General features: G+C 39.3%; 3 protein-coding genes across 4 annotated transcripts in view; 1 reads left to right on the top strand and 2 right to left on the bottom strand.

Annotated features, from left to right (window-relative positions):
- baiap2l1a (BAR/IMD domain containing adaptor protein 2 like 1a) overlaps positions 1 to 5917 on the bottom strand; it is a 29789-nt gene extending 23872 nt beyond the window's left edge. The window contains exons 1-3 of one of the 2 annotated variants that reach the window (XM_056253035.1): positions 5690 to 5917; positions 4808 to 4883; positions 4557 to 4643 (exon numbers count right to left, since the gene is read on the bottom strand). In XM_056253035.1, coding sequence (XP_056109010.1) covers positions 4557 to 4643; positions 4808 to 4883; positions 5690 to 5740 — 214 coding nt within the window. In that variant the 5' untranslated portion in view covers positions 5741 to 5917. The remainder of the gene's footprint in view (positions 1 to 4556; positions 4644 to 4807; positions 4884 to 5689) is intronic. The other variant, XM_056253036.1, reaches the window with a different exon arrangement.
- The window catches only part of LOC130086833 (parvalbumin-2), a 115617-nt gene extending 108301 nt beyond the window's left edge, over positions 1 to 7316 (bottom strand). Inside the window, exon 1 of the mRNA XM_056253039.1 lies at positions 7311 to 7316. The gene's annotated coding sequence lies outside the window, so the exon portion shown is untranslated. The remainder of the gene's footprint in view (positions 1 to 7310) is intronic.
- On the top strand, positions 6511 to 15138 carry tmem130 (transmembrane protein 130). Its single transcript, XM_056253037.1, has 8 exons — positions 6511 to 6784; positions 6901 to 6989; positions 7075 to 7246; positions 7331 to 7473; positions 7597 to 7681; positions 7816 to 8018; positions 13621 to 13733; positions 14794 to 15138. The coding sequence occupies exons 1-8, from the start codon at positions 6777 to 6779 to the stop codon at positions 14863 to 14865; spliced, it is 885 nt and encodes a 294-aa protein (XP_056109012.1). The 5' UTR covers positions 6511 to 6776; the 3' UTR covers positions 14866 to 15138.
- The last annotated feature ends 428 nt before the right edge of the window (positions 15139 to 15566 follow it).

Below are 15566 nucleotides of genomic sequence, written 5' to 3'. Positions count from 1 at the left end.
TCGTAGGCTATTTTCATTCCTTGGATTCAAACCAGAAATGAATATCCACAACTCGCAGATTGTGCAACGAAGTTTCTCTTCCCATTTAGCACTACCTATCTTTGTGAGTTGGGATTTTCAACAGTGACTGCAACGAAAACAAAAAGCAGGAATAGGCTGACAACTATTATTTGTGATTTCCAAAAAATTTCCAAATTCCACCGCGTCTGGATATGATCATTTCAGAGCGGCAGTCTCAAGTAGGCTATCACATTAACGTGAGTAAAAAAATCAGTTTGCCTCATAGTCTGCCTAATTATTGAAAATGTTTGTGTGTTTTCGTGATTATCATTAATTATAATAAGCATATAGGCCTACGGTGTAGCCTAGATCTAAAGAGGCATTTCAGTTATTGATTTATTTAGTGGGTCATATGACTGGCATACAAGAGAAAAGTGGGTCGCAGTAGGCAAAAGGTTGAGAAACCCTGCATTAGACTAATTTAAAAGACATAAATGATATTATCAAACTTAGTAAACACAATAATGCATACTACAGAAAAGCAGATGAGGACAGAATATGAACGCAACACGTTAACTTAAGACAGTGGTATTAAAAGACCAAACTCAGGAAACACCATAAATAAAGCATACAGAAAAGCAATTGAGCAGAAAATGAACGCAACTCGTTTAATTGTACTTTAAGCATTTTCCTCTCATAGAAAACCAAGAAAACGCTTAATGAGGCTTAATGGACCAACAGTTATATATATATATAAATTCGTTATACATTATTAATAAAACAGGCAGCTGGTTTATTTGCACTGAACACAAATTTGCTTTCTTTCGTCATATTCTGTGCTCATCTGCTTTTCTGTAGTATGCATTATTAGTATGGTGTTAATATCACTAAGTTTGATAATATCATTTATGTCTTTTAAATCAGTCCAATGCATTAAGCCATGTTAGCGTTTCAGAACATCTACGAGGAGGCGGGTTTCGTGACATCATCGCATACAATAGAAGTCCCATTTCATTGGCTAGGCCCCAACCAATAAAACTGCTCCTTTGAACACCCCCGCTCCCGCCCCCCTTCCGCTCTCACCGCCACTGAATTACAAGTGCACAAATCAGTTTTGCACCTCATATATCGCAAAAAGAGTAGCAAAAGTCAAGGCGCGAAATTTGAACTTGCAGTGACAGATTTGAGAAGTTGCAATTGCCAATTTGAGGTTGTACTGCGAATTTGAATGTTAGAAGAAGTGCAAATATATTTTACATGTTTGTGATTGTCATTGTATTTCTGTGAATGGCATTTTACACATTTGTGACTGCTTGTCTGCAGCTTCAAATTCAGAATACAGGTTTGTGACTATTGTCTGCGAGTGCAAATCTCAGCGTTCAAGTTCAGATTTTTATTTTACAGGTTTTCACATCGGAGCTGTGAGTGTAAATGTTCACATACAAGTACGAATATTTATTGTACAAGTTCTCAAATTCACATCTACGTGCTCTCGAGTTTAGCTACTGATTTACCTTCATAGAATTCATTCCAATTGATGAATCTGAATGTAGTGTTTACATGAACGCTAAACAAGGTTTTATTCTTGTAAGGTTGTAACCTAAAATAGCACACTAAAAACATTACAAACACAACTGCTGTATGTTTGTACAATGCTGTGCTTCTTCACTATTGACACTACACTTCCAGATTATTAATACTGAGAGCAGGCTTAAGAATGAACATATTCAAAACACCTGGTGCTCTTATACAATCCCTTTCTTTTTAAACAACACTAATGCAGTTTTGATGCCATGGTTTCCTGTGACAAGGAAGAGGGTTTTCTGGACATGACAGGTGATGCTTTCAATAGCAATTTAAAATTACACAAAAGAAACTGAGACCTGATCTGTGACAATAAATCCTTGCTACAACAACAATAACTAAATTGACTGTGTGAATCAAACTATTCCTAATGTAAGCTTTCAGGTGAACCTGCATTTATTTGTATAATATGAAAGTACAGTATAGTTCTGCAAATCAGCTATGGCCCACTATTACTTAAAACTGTGTCAATTAATGCAGATTGTCTGTCGTTCTTACTACTTTGGAGTAATGACAAAGGATGGAGCTAGATTTGTTTTGCTAACTTTAATGTTACATCAGTCATTCACATTAGTGCTCAGCTAACGTATGCACCATTACCGATACAGTTCCCGCATGTGCACCGCAATAAATTAGAAATATAGGTTTATTGATGGACATACACCAGTTAATGCTGATGTTGAGGAATTACAGTTGCAACATCTCATACTGTACCTCAAACGGAGTAGTATATCACTAAGAAACGTCCTGACTCATGCTCAAGTTGTCCTTGCGATTGAGGTTCGGGTTGAATAACTAGGACTTACACTTGGATTGATATGGCAAAAATCAACGTCATCATTACTGTCTTTACAGTGTGTACAATCGCTGAGGACTGAGGAAGCCTCCCGAGCTGAAATTCAGTTATGGTAATAGCCGTTTAGCTTCCGACAAGCGCTGTAAGCAGTAGACCAATCGTAACAGACTGTGCCGTCTGGCCAATGAGAGCAGAGTAGGCTCTCGGAAAGGAGGGATTTAGATTTAGGAGGGATTTACATTGAAAAATGTGGTGATTTACAATGTATATTATGAGAAAATTAGAAGATTATCTTTAATCTTCCTGTTGTAGGATACCTCCAAAACAAAATTAGGAACCTTTAAAATAGCATAATTGGGGCACTTTAAATTCAACACATATTCTATAAATAAATAATAACAAGGCTACCAGTTCAAATGTATTACCTGTTTAAGGGCAATTCAAATTGTTCCAAACCATGAATTTCTTTCTGTAACCAAACAGTTGATGGGCACTATACTAAACTTTGTTTAAATAACAAAAGTAGGCTACTCCTGCATTTGAATGTTCATGGTCTTAATTTTAGAAGAGTGTTAGCAAGAGAAAAACGGAGGGTGACTAAACTGAGCACTTCTTACATTCCAGTCATACAGTCTCAATTGGATGTTTAAATTCCCTAGATCACCGTTTAGGAACTAAATGGAGAGTTACAATGGTAATTCATTATATATCTTCATTTGATGACACGTGTGGCCCAGACATGCAGTCTAGAGTTCTAATTAAGTTAAATGAATTAGTCATTAATTCAATTGTGTTAACCTACATTTATTTGGAACTATTCTGGAACTTTCTTGCAGGCGTATTGATGTTGACACAATGCTCTCTTAATCAAGTCCTTGTGTCAAGCAATCTCAAGCAATGCATTCCTTATACAGAACAGGTTGACAGAAGTCTGCACCAGTAATCACTACAGCATTAGATGTTGATATGATGCATCGTCTTATGACTGCACTAAATGTTAATATAGATGGAAAGGACTTTGAGTTTGCATGTTCCTTTGGAACATTTGAGGTATGATGCTTTTTGGAAGGGGTTTAGGGGCGGAAATGTTTGCAGACAAAGTCTCAAAGAGTAACTGTTTGCTTTGTGTGTTTGCTGCCGGCATGTGCAGAGAATTCACACTGTCTGGTGGTGGTCATCAGAGCCGTCTGAAAGGGATTCCAGGAAGAACAGGGAACGACAAAGCCAAAGGAGCTCACTCATTCACAAAAGGACACATCACTGAAGAACAAAAGCTCATTTACAGGAAGTAGAAAAGTTAGGGATGCACCGATATTAAATTTTTGGCCGATACTTCTTTATTTTTGAAAGCCGATAAGCGATATATTGGCCGATATATCTCAATTCGAGTTTTTATATAATTTTTGAGAGCCTGATTACAAAAACAAAAGTCTCACCGTTAAAATCCATGTCCCAAGCACACAATTATAATGATGTTTTATAACTTATACAGTTAAATACTTAACTGTAATTTCCTTTTTTTGAAGTGATTCCAATCATATTTCAAGCAATTCAAAACCACCATGGTGAACAGTGAGCATCTGAAGGGTGTCAGCTGAAGGAAATAATCCATTATTTATCAGCCTTAATATACCTGTCAAAACTTTTTATTGGGCCGATAACATTAAAACATACCAAGCATATATTGGCAGATACCGATATGGTGGCCGTCCGATATATCATGCATCCCTAAAAATGTATTTGCAATAAGGACATTGTGTACAATTTTTTTTTAGCAAATTAAAAGATGAATGTGAAGGCAAAGCCATTAATCTTTGTAATTTGCACAAAAAAACCCAAACCTGCGGTGGTGAGTATGACAACTTGGCATGAAACAGGTGGTAGTTTATGAATCACAGTAAAGCTCTGTCATTATTTCCAGACAATATGAATCAAACTGATGCTGAGTCACAAAAAGTCAACAAGAACCAAACCTGTCTGCGGCTTAAAGCAGACACAAACGTAGAACTGCCTTTTGACAAAATGAGGAAATAACTGGCACTGGATATTCAAAGACATGTTGAGTGCAATGAATCATCTACAAGGAAATGTTAAGCCGCTCTGTGCACAGAGAACATCCATTTCGGCGAAGACCAGATTAGGACCTCTGGGTGATGATTTAAAGAGTAATACTCACCCAGCTCCCTAGAAACTGGCGATACGGCAGCATTTTCCCCAATCTTTGAGACTGCATCGAAATATGCCTTTCCAGCAAAGGTCATTGCTGCAGGAGAGTGAATAACTCATATTGATTAACAGGAACTGAAATCCAAGCAGCGTGTATCACAACAATTTTTAGAGAAATATTGAGTTTATTTGAGCAGTTGAGCAGAAAATGCATAAGTATGGTGCATATTTATTTTAATGTAAATGAAGTGATGTGATTACCGGTCACTGATTTCTCATAGCTCTTTCCCAGGTTAACCAGATTCCGCAGTCCTGGGTTGAACTGCTCCATCACATTCTGGGAGAGCAGAACAAAGCTCATATTTCAAAGTTACATGGAAAGCAGCTTACTGCTGCTGAATGAAACTTAAGATCTTCAAAAACTGACTCAAATGAATGTGCCTACAACTGGGCAGATATTTTGAAAAATGTCTTTTTTTTTTTTTTTTTTTTTTTTTTTTTTTTGATAGAAGTCAGTGGGGTTAAAGGTTTGGAACATGATGATGATGGTATATAAATGACAACATTGTCATTTTCGGGTGAACTATCCCTTTTTCCACATTTCAAAATGACACATTTCCCATTCAATGTTAATCACATTTTATTGTCCACACAATAAAAGAGATTGCCAGTAACTTTACTTTCTAAAAATACCTCTCTACTGTAGTTAAATATAGCATCGTTTAAACATTGACTTATAATTATATTGCCTGTGAGATCAAAGTCCTGCCTATCTCAAGGGCCCTCTGGGTCTCTATTGAAATGCCCTTCTGTAATGTAATTCTAGTCAGTTCCTCTGCTCATTCCCAGGAACACACCCTTGGCAAAACAATGAACAGTCAAATATGCAATAACAGAAACAGTCCAGCACAAACAGGTTTCTTAACTCAACCCAGAAACCCAACTGAAGTACTTTAAAATGCACTCATGACTCATTGCACAACTTACACGTACCCTGATGACAAAACTGTAAGAGTGCCATAAAATAGCACTTATTTAACTTAGCAACATAACTTTCAAAAGACTGTATGTACTGGGTTTAATAACAGGTGGTCAGTGACAAATACGATAGTTTAAATACACGCAGTTTAAACCGACTTTTACCTTATATGTGCTCTCGGTGAGTTTGTTCACCTCCTCCGGGGCTCGAGACATTTTAGCAGGTATTCCTCAAACGTCCTTGGTGACAATGTATTTGTTTTAACTTTCCCCGTAAATCTGTGTTTTCGTCCCACCTGTTAACGTGTGTGAAGCGGCAGAGAAGAGAACAGAGCGCTCGGGCGCGCTCGAGGAGAACACGATACTGCACTGCACTGATGTATCGAAGGAGGATGAAACCTTTCCGCGCGACCTCATGCCACACGTGGAAAGGTGGGATCCGTGACGTCATATATTTCTAAGATCAAACAGAAATGTCTAATTATCTATCCTTTTTTCGGTTTTATATTTGTTTCTCATTGTTGTTGCTTGTTGCTTTTGTTTATTGTTTTGAGCATTTTTTACACACACACACTTAAATACTTTTACAATTACACACTTAATTTCCAAAGTACGGGTTTTAAAAAGAAAAAATACAATAGGCCTAGCCTACATTAATAGTCGTAAAGTTGTTCAGTCAAAGGCGAAATAACCTAATAGGCCTACATGGAAAGTCTTTATCATTAGGTCTATATTATTTTAGCCTAGCCTATATTATGCAGACTGTCCGTTTTCGTTTGTGGGTTAAAAAAAAACCCCTCTTAAAATCTTGATAGCCTATTTGAGTAATTTAAGCTAATTTCTGTGACAGAGAGAATCAGTGATAAACATTTCAGTTTTTACAGCGCCGCTTTGTGGACGTTTGTGGCTACTATATTTAGAGTATCCTACTACCTGAGAAATAGTGAAAGGTGTGACTCGGCTTACTAGCCCCTGTCACTAGCCTACATCATTTGAAAGATTTGGGATAATATAGAGACTTTTGCACGTTCTTTAGAAATCCATCCAGAGGAATGGGCTTGTGAATTCGTCACGTTTCTGCATGAATTATGTTCTCTTTGGCAGCACAACGCACATCATTATTCAGATAAGCATAAGGATTCAACACGCGAATATGATTTCAAGCCTTTACCAAACAGACAGAAAGATATAAAAGCTTGAACGTCTCAGTCATACTCTCACAAGTCACAAGCTGTACAGATTTGGAGGCCACATGAACTGGTAAATATTATAGTTCTAAATAATAGATATAAACATATATTTATCTCAGTCTGTTGTCTAATCATTTCGTTTTTATGTTGAATGTTTATTTCAAACTGTAAACTGTTTTCCATCAGGATCCGGAGTGTTCTGGTTCACACTTTTCTCTCACTGATTTCCTCTCTTGCTTTTGGGATACCCGACGAGTTATCCCATCAGTTATCTGGTAAGCTGACTAGTCCTCTTATCCATTTTGACTTGGTTGTCACTGCTGTAGATTTTGATGATACATAGTTTCTATTTTACCATAGGAAATGTCAGAGGAAAGATCATTTTTCATCAAATGGAAGGGAATTCAACATACTTGCGGGATAGTGGGAAGCTGGCATCTTGCTTACCCACCATGGTTTCCTTTGAGCTGTCTGACCCGAGACATAACCTGCACTCTGTCACATTTATATACACATGGGACATGGGAAATGGGTAATTTTTATTTGATCATCCATTTTAATAATCTGATATATTAACTATAAAATGGTTTTCTTTACAGTTGTCTTTGTTTTTTAGGGAAGTGCGTAAAGGCTCGGCGCCTTTTCTGAAGTATTACTACACCTTACCAGGGAACTACACGTTTAAATTGAGCATTGGAACCAATAACACCCAACATTCCAGAATGACTGGACTGTACTCTGTATATTTGACTGTGTTAGGTGGGCGCATAGTCATTATCGCTTATCATCAATGTTCTGATTTGACTATTTGTATTTATATATTACCAGTGGTGTTAATGTGTTAATGTTAAGTGGCATGTCAAAGATTCTTTTGTTTTGTAGATGCTATAAGGAGCATTGAATTGAGAGGACCTTTAACTTATAACGTGGACGAAAGCAGCAGTCTGTCCTTTCATGTTGGAGGAAGGTAAAAATGTACTTCAACAAAGTTTAAAAAAATATATTTAAAAAGTCAATTGATATCTTCATAAAGTGTTTTAATTCTAAAATCATCCTGTAAAAAATTGCATAATTTTTTTCTATCACATTTGATGTGTGTAGTCCTCCTGTTTGGATGTGCTGGAGAGTTTTGTCTGATTGCCAAACTCCTAGTCCAGCTTCCTGCAATTTAGTCAGGCTCCACGGGAACATATTCAATCTGAACTACACCTTCACATCAGTAGGAACATATTGCTTAGACCTGAGTGTGAGGAATAATATCAGCAACCTCCAGACATCCTACGACATCTATGTGCAGAGCAGCCGTAAGTATAGTACAATTCTCTACAACAATCTTTTAATCAACTGGAAATGTCACTATAAGTGAGTGATTCCTTGTGGAAATCCTTGTTTATAGAGTGGCATAATTGGAACATATTGTGGCACAAATGATCATTTTCTCATGTTGTTCCAAACCTCTGTGACTTGTGGAACACAAAATGATTTAGAATAATGTCCAAGCTTTTCCTTTGCATTCAGTGAAAGTGAATGAGGACCAGAGACACTATCAAACATCATGATGACAGAATTATTTATTTTGGGTGAACTGTCCCTTTTAATACATGGAAAGCTGAGCCACGTGAATGAGCATGACCATTAAAAATCAGTTTGCATCAAGATACTGTGTCTGACCACATTTGACGCACAACAGCATGGTCTCCAGCATATACCTTTAGGCCACTGATTGTCCATTCATGATTCACTCATCTTCAGCATAGAGAAGTCTGAATTACCCAATATTACAGCACAATAACATTCATGTTTTCAAGAAAGCTTTATGACTTTTTAATGTTGTAAATTAAAATGACAGCCTGAATATTAAGTAATCGTTTACTCTCCCGGTGTTGTTCTAATGCCGTATGCTCTTCTTTCTTTTATCAACCACAAAAGGAGAATTTTTGTCCTTCTTGCGAATAGCAGTGAATAGCGACCAGCACCAAGATTTAAAAAAAAAAAAAGAAAGAAGCAAAAGTATCACAGAATGATCCCATGCAACACATGCCTTATATTCCAAGTGTTCTGGGGGTATACAATAAGGTTTAGTAAATGCCTAGAAATCCCCCCAAAAAAGTGTCTTTGCATTTTTTCACTGAGTCCAATATTTCGATTTGTTTTTCACTAATCCCTATTGCATACCATAAGAACACTTGGAATAGTGAAGTGACAAGTATGATAACCCATACTCCGGAATTTGTCCTCTGCATTTAACCTATCCAAGTTCGTGCACACACATTAGGAGCAGTGAGTAGTGGGGGGTTAGGTGCCTTGCTCAAAGGCACCACAGTTGGCACCAAGGCACCACGGTGAGGCACGTCTCCGAACGCGGCTATTTTTCCCTATTCTTCCGAGGGAATATTCACTGTCAAAGTGAATATTTTTCTTCTGCTGTTTTTTTCTGGTGGGAACTAGCGCGTTGAGGAGAGTTCTCATATTTCACAAGCCGTTACAGCTCAATAATGATGGAGTTAATATCTCGGTGTGGGCATCTCTTTTATGGCGACTGCGAACTCACCCAGCAGCTCAGCAAAGGTTAAAGATCCCTCTCGCCGTGGGCTTCCGGGTCTAACTCTCTCTGGGAGTTAGACACGCACAGGCCGTGCTCACTAATTCCGAGTGCTGCCCGTACTGCTTTCTTTTCTCGTTAAGCGCGTTCTAATTAGAGCGCAGAATGCAATGATCCCCTTATTCGTGGCCGCGAATAAGGGGGATCCAAGTATTTCTGCGCCACCCACGGAGAGAGACACGGCTGCTCAGCAAACCCAGTATAGCTGGGGAGAGTTAATGGGTGATATCTCTCCTGAACTCCACACCCCCATCGTTGAATCAGACCCCTTTGCGGGGGATAAAGAGGAGGAGGAAGATGATGAGACGATTGCTCGTCTCTTGGAAGACGATTTGGAGGAAGATGTAGAGGATGCAATTTTCCCTTCTAATCTCTCTTCCAGTCCTATAGCAGTGTGACAGGTGAGTCTCCCTCCCTCATACAGGGAGACTTGGACCTTATTGAAATGTGTAGGAGAGCAGCTGCCAAACTCTTTATCGACTGGCCATCACAACAGGAAGGCCAGGGCACAGAGAGGGATTTTTATGATGGGAAGAGTCTACCGACATGCATTTCCCCAGCCAAACAGCTGATTCCAGCCATCCCAGCATGCGTTGCAGAGATGCACTGTTTTTGGGACAAGTAGAATTGCCCCCATGGTGGAATTGCTGGTGGCAAGTCACCTCAACCCCAATCGCCGAGCAGCCCTATCCTCCACCTCTCCTTCACTGCCAGGACGGACAGAGAGGCTTTCTGCTAGGGGTGTTCCTGAAGCCGAATACCTTATTCAGAAAGGCACGGATAATGGCTTCAAAACGAATAACGGATAATTCTGCCGAATAATATTCAGATGAGGCTGACACAGTCCCTCCTCTTGATTACTGGATAACAGGTGAGCCAGGGGATAGCAGTAGCTCGATATTATAGCCTATACATAAACCTCTAACATCTCTATGCAGTAATAAGTGTGTGAAGTCAATGAGTGAGAGTAAACACTATGAATGAAACGAGCGCAAATCAAAGCCGCATTGCCGTCTACACGTGCATCTCTCAGAAATCAGAGCTTGGCAAGAGTAATATCAACTCAAACACTTCATCATACACATGTTCTACTATTTGATATGTATTTTTAAATGATTTAAGCCTTGTACGATATGAGACATGAATGAATGGAATAACGCACCGGTGCATCGTGCAGGTGTCGCTCATTATCAATCACGCCACCGGCCTCGCGCCATTCTCCCACGGTCCCATAGGCATCTACCCGGCACAGAGAAAATTCGTCAGGTTTGCCTATAAGGGCACAGCCTACGAATTTTTGAAAGTTCCCTTCGGGCTGTCATTAGCCCGAGGGTGTTCAACAAGTGTGTGGATGCAGAGCCACACTCCTGAGAATAAAGGGTCTAAGAGTGTCAGCATATTTGGACAATCTACTGCTGTGCGCTCCATCACGGCAGCAGGCAGAGAGAGAGAGAGAGAGAGAGAGAGAGAGACAAAAATGCTTGTGTCTCTTTTAGAGAACTTAGGCTTCAAAATAAACGAAATGAAGAGCTTCTTGGTGCCCACTCAAGAGAAAATCTACCTGGGTCTCAGACTGAACTCAGACCTGTTTCAAGTGTTTCTGTCAGAGGAGCACATCAGGTCAATTCGCGGCTGTTTATCCCTTTTTCAGAAAGGGAAGAAGGTCGCATTCAGACTATGTTCATGTCTGCTAGGACTGATGGCCTCCACTGTCTTGGTTATTCCACTGGGACTATTGCGAATGAGAGAGTTTCAGAACTGGACAGTGGTGCACAGCTTGTGTCCAAAACTCCAGCTCAACCGCAAAGTGATATTGACGTCACTCTGCAGGCCCGCTCTGTCACTGGAGGGATCACGCGTTTCTTGACTCAGGGACTCTGCTGGGGTCAGTTTCTCTGAGGAAGGTGGTTACAACGGATGCGTCACTCACAGGTTGAGGTGCAGTGTGTGATAGCGAAAGGGAAATGGCCTGTCTCGCTAGAGAACGCACACATAAACTTCCTAGAATTGTTAACAGTGTTTCTGGAATTGAAACATTTTGTGCAGTTCCTAAGGAACCACCACATTTTGATCAGAACACAACGGCGGTGGCATACATAAATCGCCAGGGAAGCACACGTTCTTCTCAGCTTCTCAGTTTGGCATGAAAGCTGATTGTGTGGGGCATAAAGCATTTTCATTCATTATACGGGCAATGCATGTTCCAGGAATAATGAATGTGGGGGTGGATCTCCTGTCCAGGGGAAACCCCCTGTACAGAGAGTGGACTCTCCACCCTCAGGTAGTGAGCCAGTTGTGGGAGAGGTTCAGCCGAGCTGCTGTAGATCTCTTCGCCTTGCACGAAAACGCTCATTGCCCTCTATTCTTCTCTCTGGCTCTGGCGCACACATGGCCAAACGCACTACTGTTTTCTCAACAGTCTGATCGTACCAACACTAAAAAGAGAAAGGTAATGCGGTCACTCAGTCATACTAATCTCCCCGAACTGGCAAGTTGTGGCTGACCGAGGTACGGAGAATTCAACTCCTATGCGACCAGCCTCTTCGGGGAGATTATGGCCCGTGGGAGGTTAAACTTGAGTGTTACAGGTTTGCCTGTGAGGGCTATTGAGACTATTCAGAATGCGAGAGCGGCTTCAGCGTGCTTTGCATATGATCGGAAATGGAATGTGTTTGAGCGATCGTGAACACACAGGCACATCGTCCCTTTTCTCTGTTCTCTGGAAGTTATCTTGAACTTTTGATTAAGGGTTAATCTTGCCGCAATTTCTGCATGTCGTGGGGATTGACAGAAATAACATAGGTCAACACCCGCTCGTATGCAGGTTTATGAGAGGTGCGCGGAGTTTGCAAAGGTTTTCAAAGCCATTGATTCCGCTATGGAACCTGTCTGTGGTCCTTAATGCACAATCTCAACCCCCTTTTAAACCTATAGATAGTATTGATTTAAAACTCCTTTTGTTAAAAACTGCTTTATTATTGGCTCTGTTGACCGCAAAGCAGGTTAGTGAAATTTATGCTTTGTCGGTTCATAACTTCTGCATGCGGTTTGATATGGATTATTAGAGGGTGACTCTTAAAACTAATCCAGCGTTTGTGCCTAAAGTAAGCGAGTCAGCTCTCCCCTGTAAAGAGGTGGATTTACTGGCTTTCCATCCGCAGGCTTTTTCCTCATCAAAAGATGAGCGGCTTCATTGCTTGTGCCCTGTCCGTGTATTATATTAGGTTATAATAGCATGGGTATCTGTCCTCCAGAAGGGCTAAGGGCACATTCTAGGCTACCTCATGGGCAATATTTAAGGGCGTTTCAGCAAGTTGGGCTTCGCCTCACATATTTGTCCAATTTTATAGACTGGATGTCACAGAGCCATCACTGGCACATTCCGTCCTAACTGTGTAAATTCGTGAGGAGTTTTTTTTCTTTTTCTTTTTGTTCACATATATTCCTGTTCTATTTGGAGAATAGTTACGGGTGTTATGTTTATGTTACATAGCCCACATCACTGAGTTGGTTGACATACCTGCTTCAGACAGCATTATCTGCAATACGGGAGTTGTCTATATGCCATAATAACTTTTTAAAATAAAATCTATATTTATTTGAAACAGCAATAATAAGACATTTCTGTCGTAAGAACAGCTGATAAACACCATGCTGCGTTGTCATGGGAACATCCGAGGTTAAGATAATGAGGAAATTTTATTGTCGTTCATTGCTCCCTTCCCCAAGTGCGTTCCAAACGGCTACATAATGGCACGCAAGTGCCATGCTCACTCCAAAGTCCCCACTTCAAGGGCTCTGCCCTTCAAATGGAGTAGGGCATGGGGATGCTCACTTCTGTTTGGAATTTGCCCTAAATGTCAGCTGCTTAAGTTTTCAGATGTAGCCAATGGATCTGCAGTGCTCAGGTGGTATTATAGTCTCAAGTCAGTATAAACGCACCTCCAGTAGAGATTGGATCATTGAATCATTAATCAACTGAATTGTTCAAAACACCAGTTTATTCAGTAATGAAACACTTTTGTTGGTTGGAAACATGTTGACTCTGAGTCAAATTATTAAACTTTGTTTAGAGCTTAGTAGAGCACAGACAATGTAACTGGCAATATTGTGTCTAAAATGTAAGTTACAAAATATTAGCTTCTTGTTTATTTGACTATTTGCTGTATAAAAGTTTTATCACTATTGATTATGCTGTTGGAATAGGCTGTGACTCGGCCGTCCAGTCCCATTTCCCGCATATCATTGTTTACTATTTTTCTGTTATACATTCAATCTCACATGTAAATATATTTTCCCCTCAGCTGTGAGTCTTCTCTTCATTTTACCCTGCGCTGCAGTGATTGTTGCTACCCTCATATTCATCTCTGTGTCAGTGTGTCGTCCTCGGCAGCAATCCCTCATGTCTAAGGCACTGGTGAGTGATTCACATCAGGAAAGAGAACAAGAACAGAGAATAATGTGAAGATGTTTATATTTTTTGCGTTTTTTTTGTGTAAATAGCTTTAATTAAGTGTAACATTCAGGTTTGTCCACTAGAGGTTGACATACACCAGAAAGTATTTAAGCCTTTGTTAGAGGATGCTAAATTATTCTTCAAGTAACTAGTCCATGCTTCTTTCTTCCTTTTGTGGGGGTTAAGTTGTATAATGTATTATCTTAAAAATAAGCTATGGGTTAAAATATTATTTAATATATATAATAGTCTCCTAGAAGTTTTTTAAATACATTTATACGTAAATGAATGTAGTTTTAAAGGTTAGATTAAATAGTTTTTTTTTTTTATTATCATGACTCTATTAGTTACATTTACTTAATTAGTTAAAATAAGTGTTAATAAATAATTTAGACTGATTACCCCTTGCCTAACTGATAGTTGCCTAACTCTCTTAAAAATAAAAGTTCCAAGAGTGAGTTTTCCACAGGAATGCCATTCAATAATCATTTTGGGTTCCCCAAAGAACCTTTTAGTGAACAGTTTTTAAGAGAATTATTGTTTTCTACGTGTAAAGACCATTTTAATAAAGTACCTCTTTCCATGGAATGGAATCCAATGGAAAGGTTCCATGGATATTAAAGGTTCTTTGTGGATCCATTGTTGCCAATGAAGAACCTTTATTTTTAAGAATGTAATACACATATGTAAGACACAGTGCATGCAACTGGCCAGGGGAAAAAAACTAAATCACACTGTTCAGAATCATATTTTCATATTTAAAAAAATATGATCATATTTTGTCCTCAATTTATTTACTTTTAGTAGTTTTTTAAAATTATTTTATACTTTTCCAATGAAGGTTTTAGTTATGCAGGTCAGGAAATAAAAAGTGACAGGTGAGCACAGCCAAAACAGCAGAGTGACAGTTTGTAGTTATGCGATTTTTATATCAGATTATAGTATATGATCTGAGAGTAGATGTATTTAGGTGTCGTTAGCAAATATAATAAGTGTCATTTTTCTTTTTGTCTGTCTTCAGGTCGCAGATAGGAATTATCTCTCCTTCACAGACATCGAGTTGCGTGTCAAGGATGCAACCATCCCTTTATAGGGCAATTCTCCTGCTTCTAAGACAAATGAAGCCCTGCCCCTTCTTCATCAGCCGGGGGCTTCCCACAACACCCAACCCTGTTAGTCTCACTGTGACCGCCCCAAACTAAAACACATTTGAAGTATTCCTTTCCTTTTGATCCTTCTTTCAATGCATGAATTTCATTATTTTGCTACATTGTCAATCTATTTACATTTGAAGCTAAGATAGAGAAGACAGGTATAGACAATCCTATGAATAACCCAAATCAGAAGCCATGAAAGCGTTTCATTTTGCTCATCTGAATCACTCTTCTGTCGATGTGAACACACTAATTCTCCTTCCTGTTTTCTCTGCTCTTTTAGTTCATACTCGAGTAGGTTTCAAGGTTCCACTTTATGAAGGTTCCATTTGTTAATGCAAAACTCCTTGAGATCCTAATGGATGTTGACATTGGTGATGGACCTTTTAAAGTAGGAAAGTACATAAGGTTAGAGGGATTGCATGCAGTTCAACAAGCATGCCTTGGAATATTGTTACGATTTTAAACCTGACCCAAATGTACAAAACACAGAAACAGAAAACCATCATATTTCTTTGCAAGTGATTATGAGTGAGTTTCCTTGTATAAGACCTAGAGCTTTCTGCTGGAATGAATGAGTCTGACCTGTATATTCCTGCTGTGATGATCAATGACATTTGCCATCTGCACTGTGAGGTAC

The sequence above is a fragment of the Rhinichthys klamathensis genome, unplaced genomic scaffold, assembly GCF_029890125.1.
Source record: "Rhinichthys klamathensis goyatoka isolate OS25496 unplaced genomic scaffold, OSU_Roscu_1.1 h1tg000101l_1, whole genome shotgun sequence".
NCBI lineage: Eukaryota > Metazoa > Chordata > Actinopteri > Cypriniformes > Leuciscidae > Rhinichthys > Rhinichthys klamathensis.
This window is presented reverse-complemented; position numbering and strand designations above follow the sequence as displayed.

What these genes read in the sequence shown, in the direction of transcription:
- tmem130 (XM_056253037.1), top strand. An exon ending in ACATGGGACATGGGAAATGG is followed by an intron (nt 7,247 to 7,330) that starts GTAATTTTTATT and finishes TTTGTTTTTTAG; the next exon opens with GGAAGTGCGTAAAGGCTCGG. An exon ending in CCCTCATGTCTAAGGCACTG is followed by an intron (nt 13,734 to 14,793) that starts GTGAGTGATTCA and finishes GTCTGTCTTCAG; the next exon opens with GTCGCAGATAGGAATTATCT.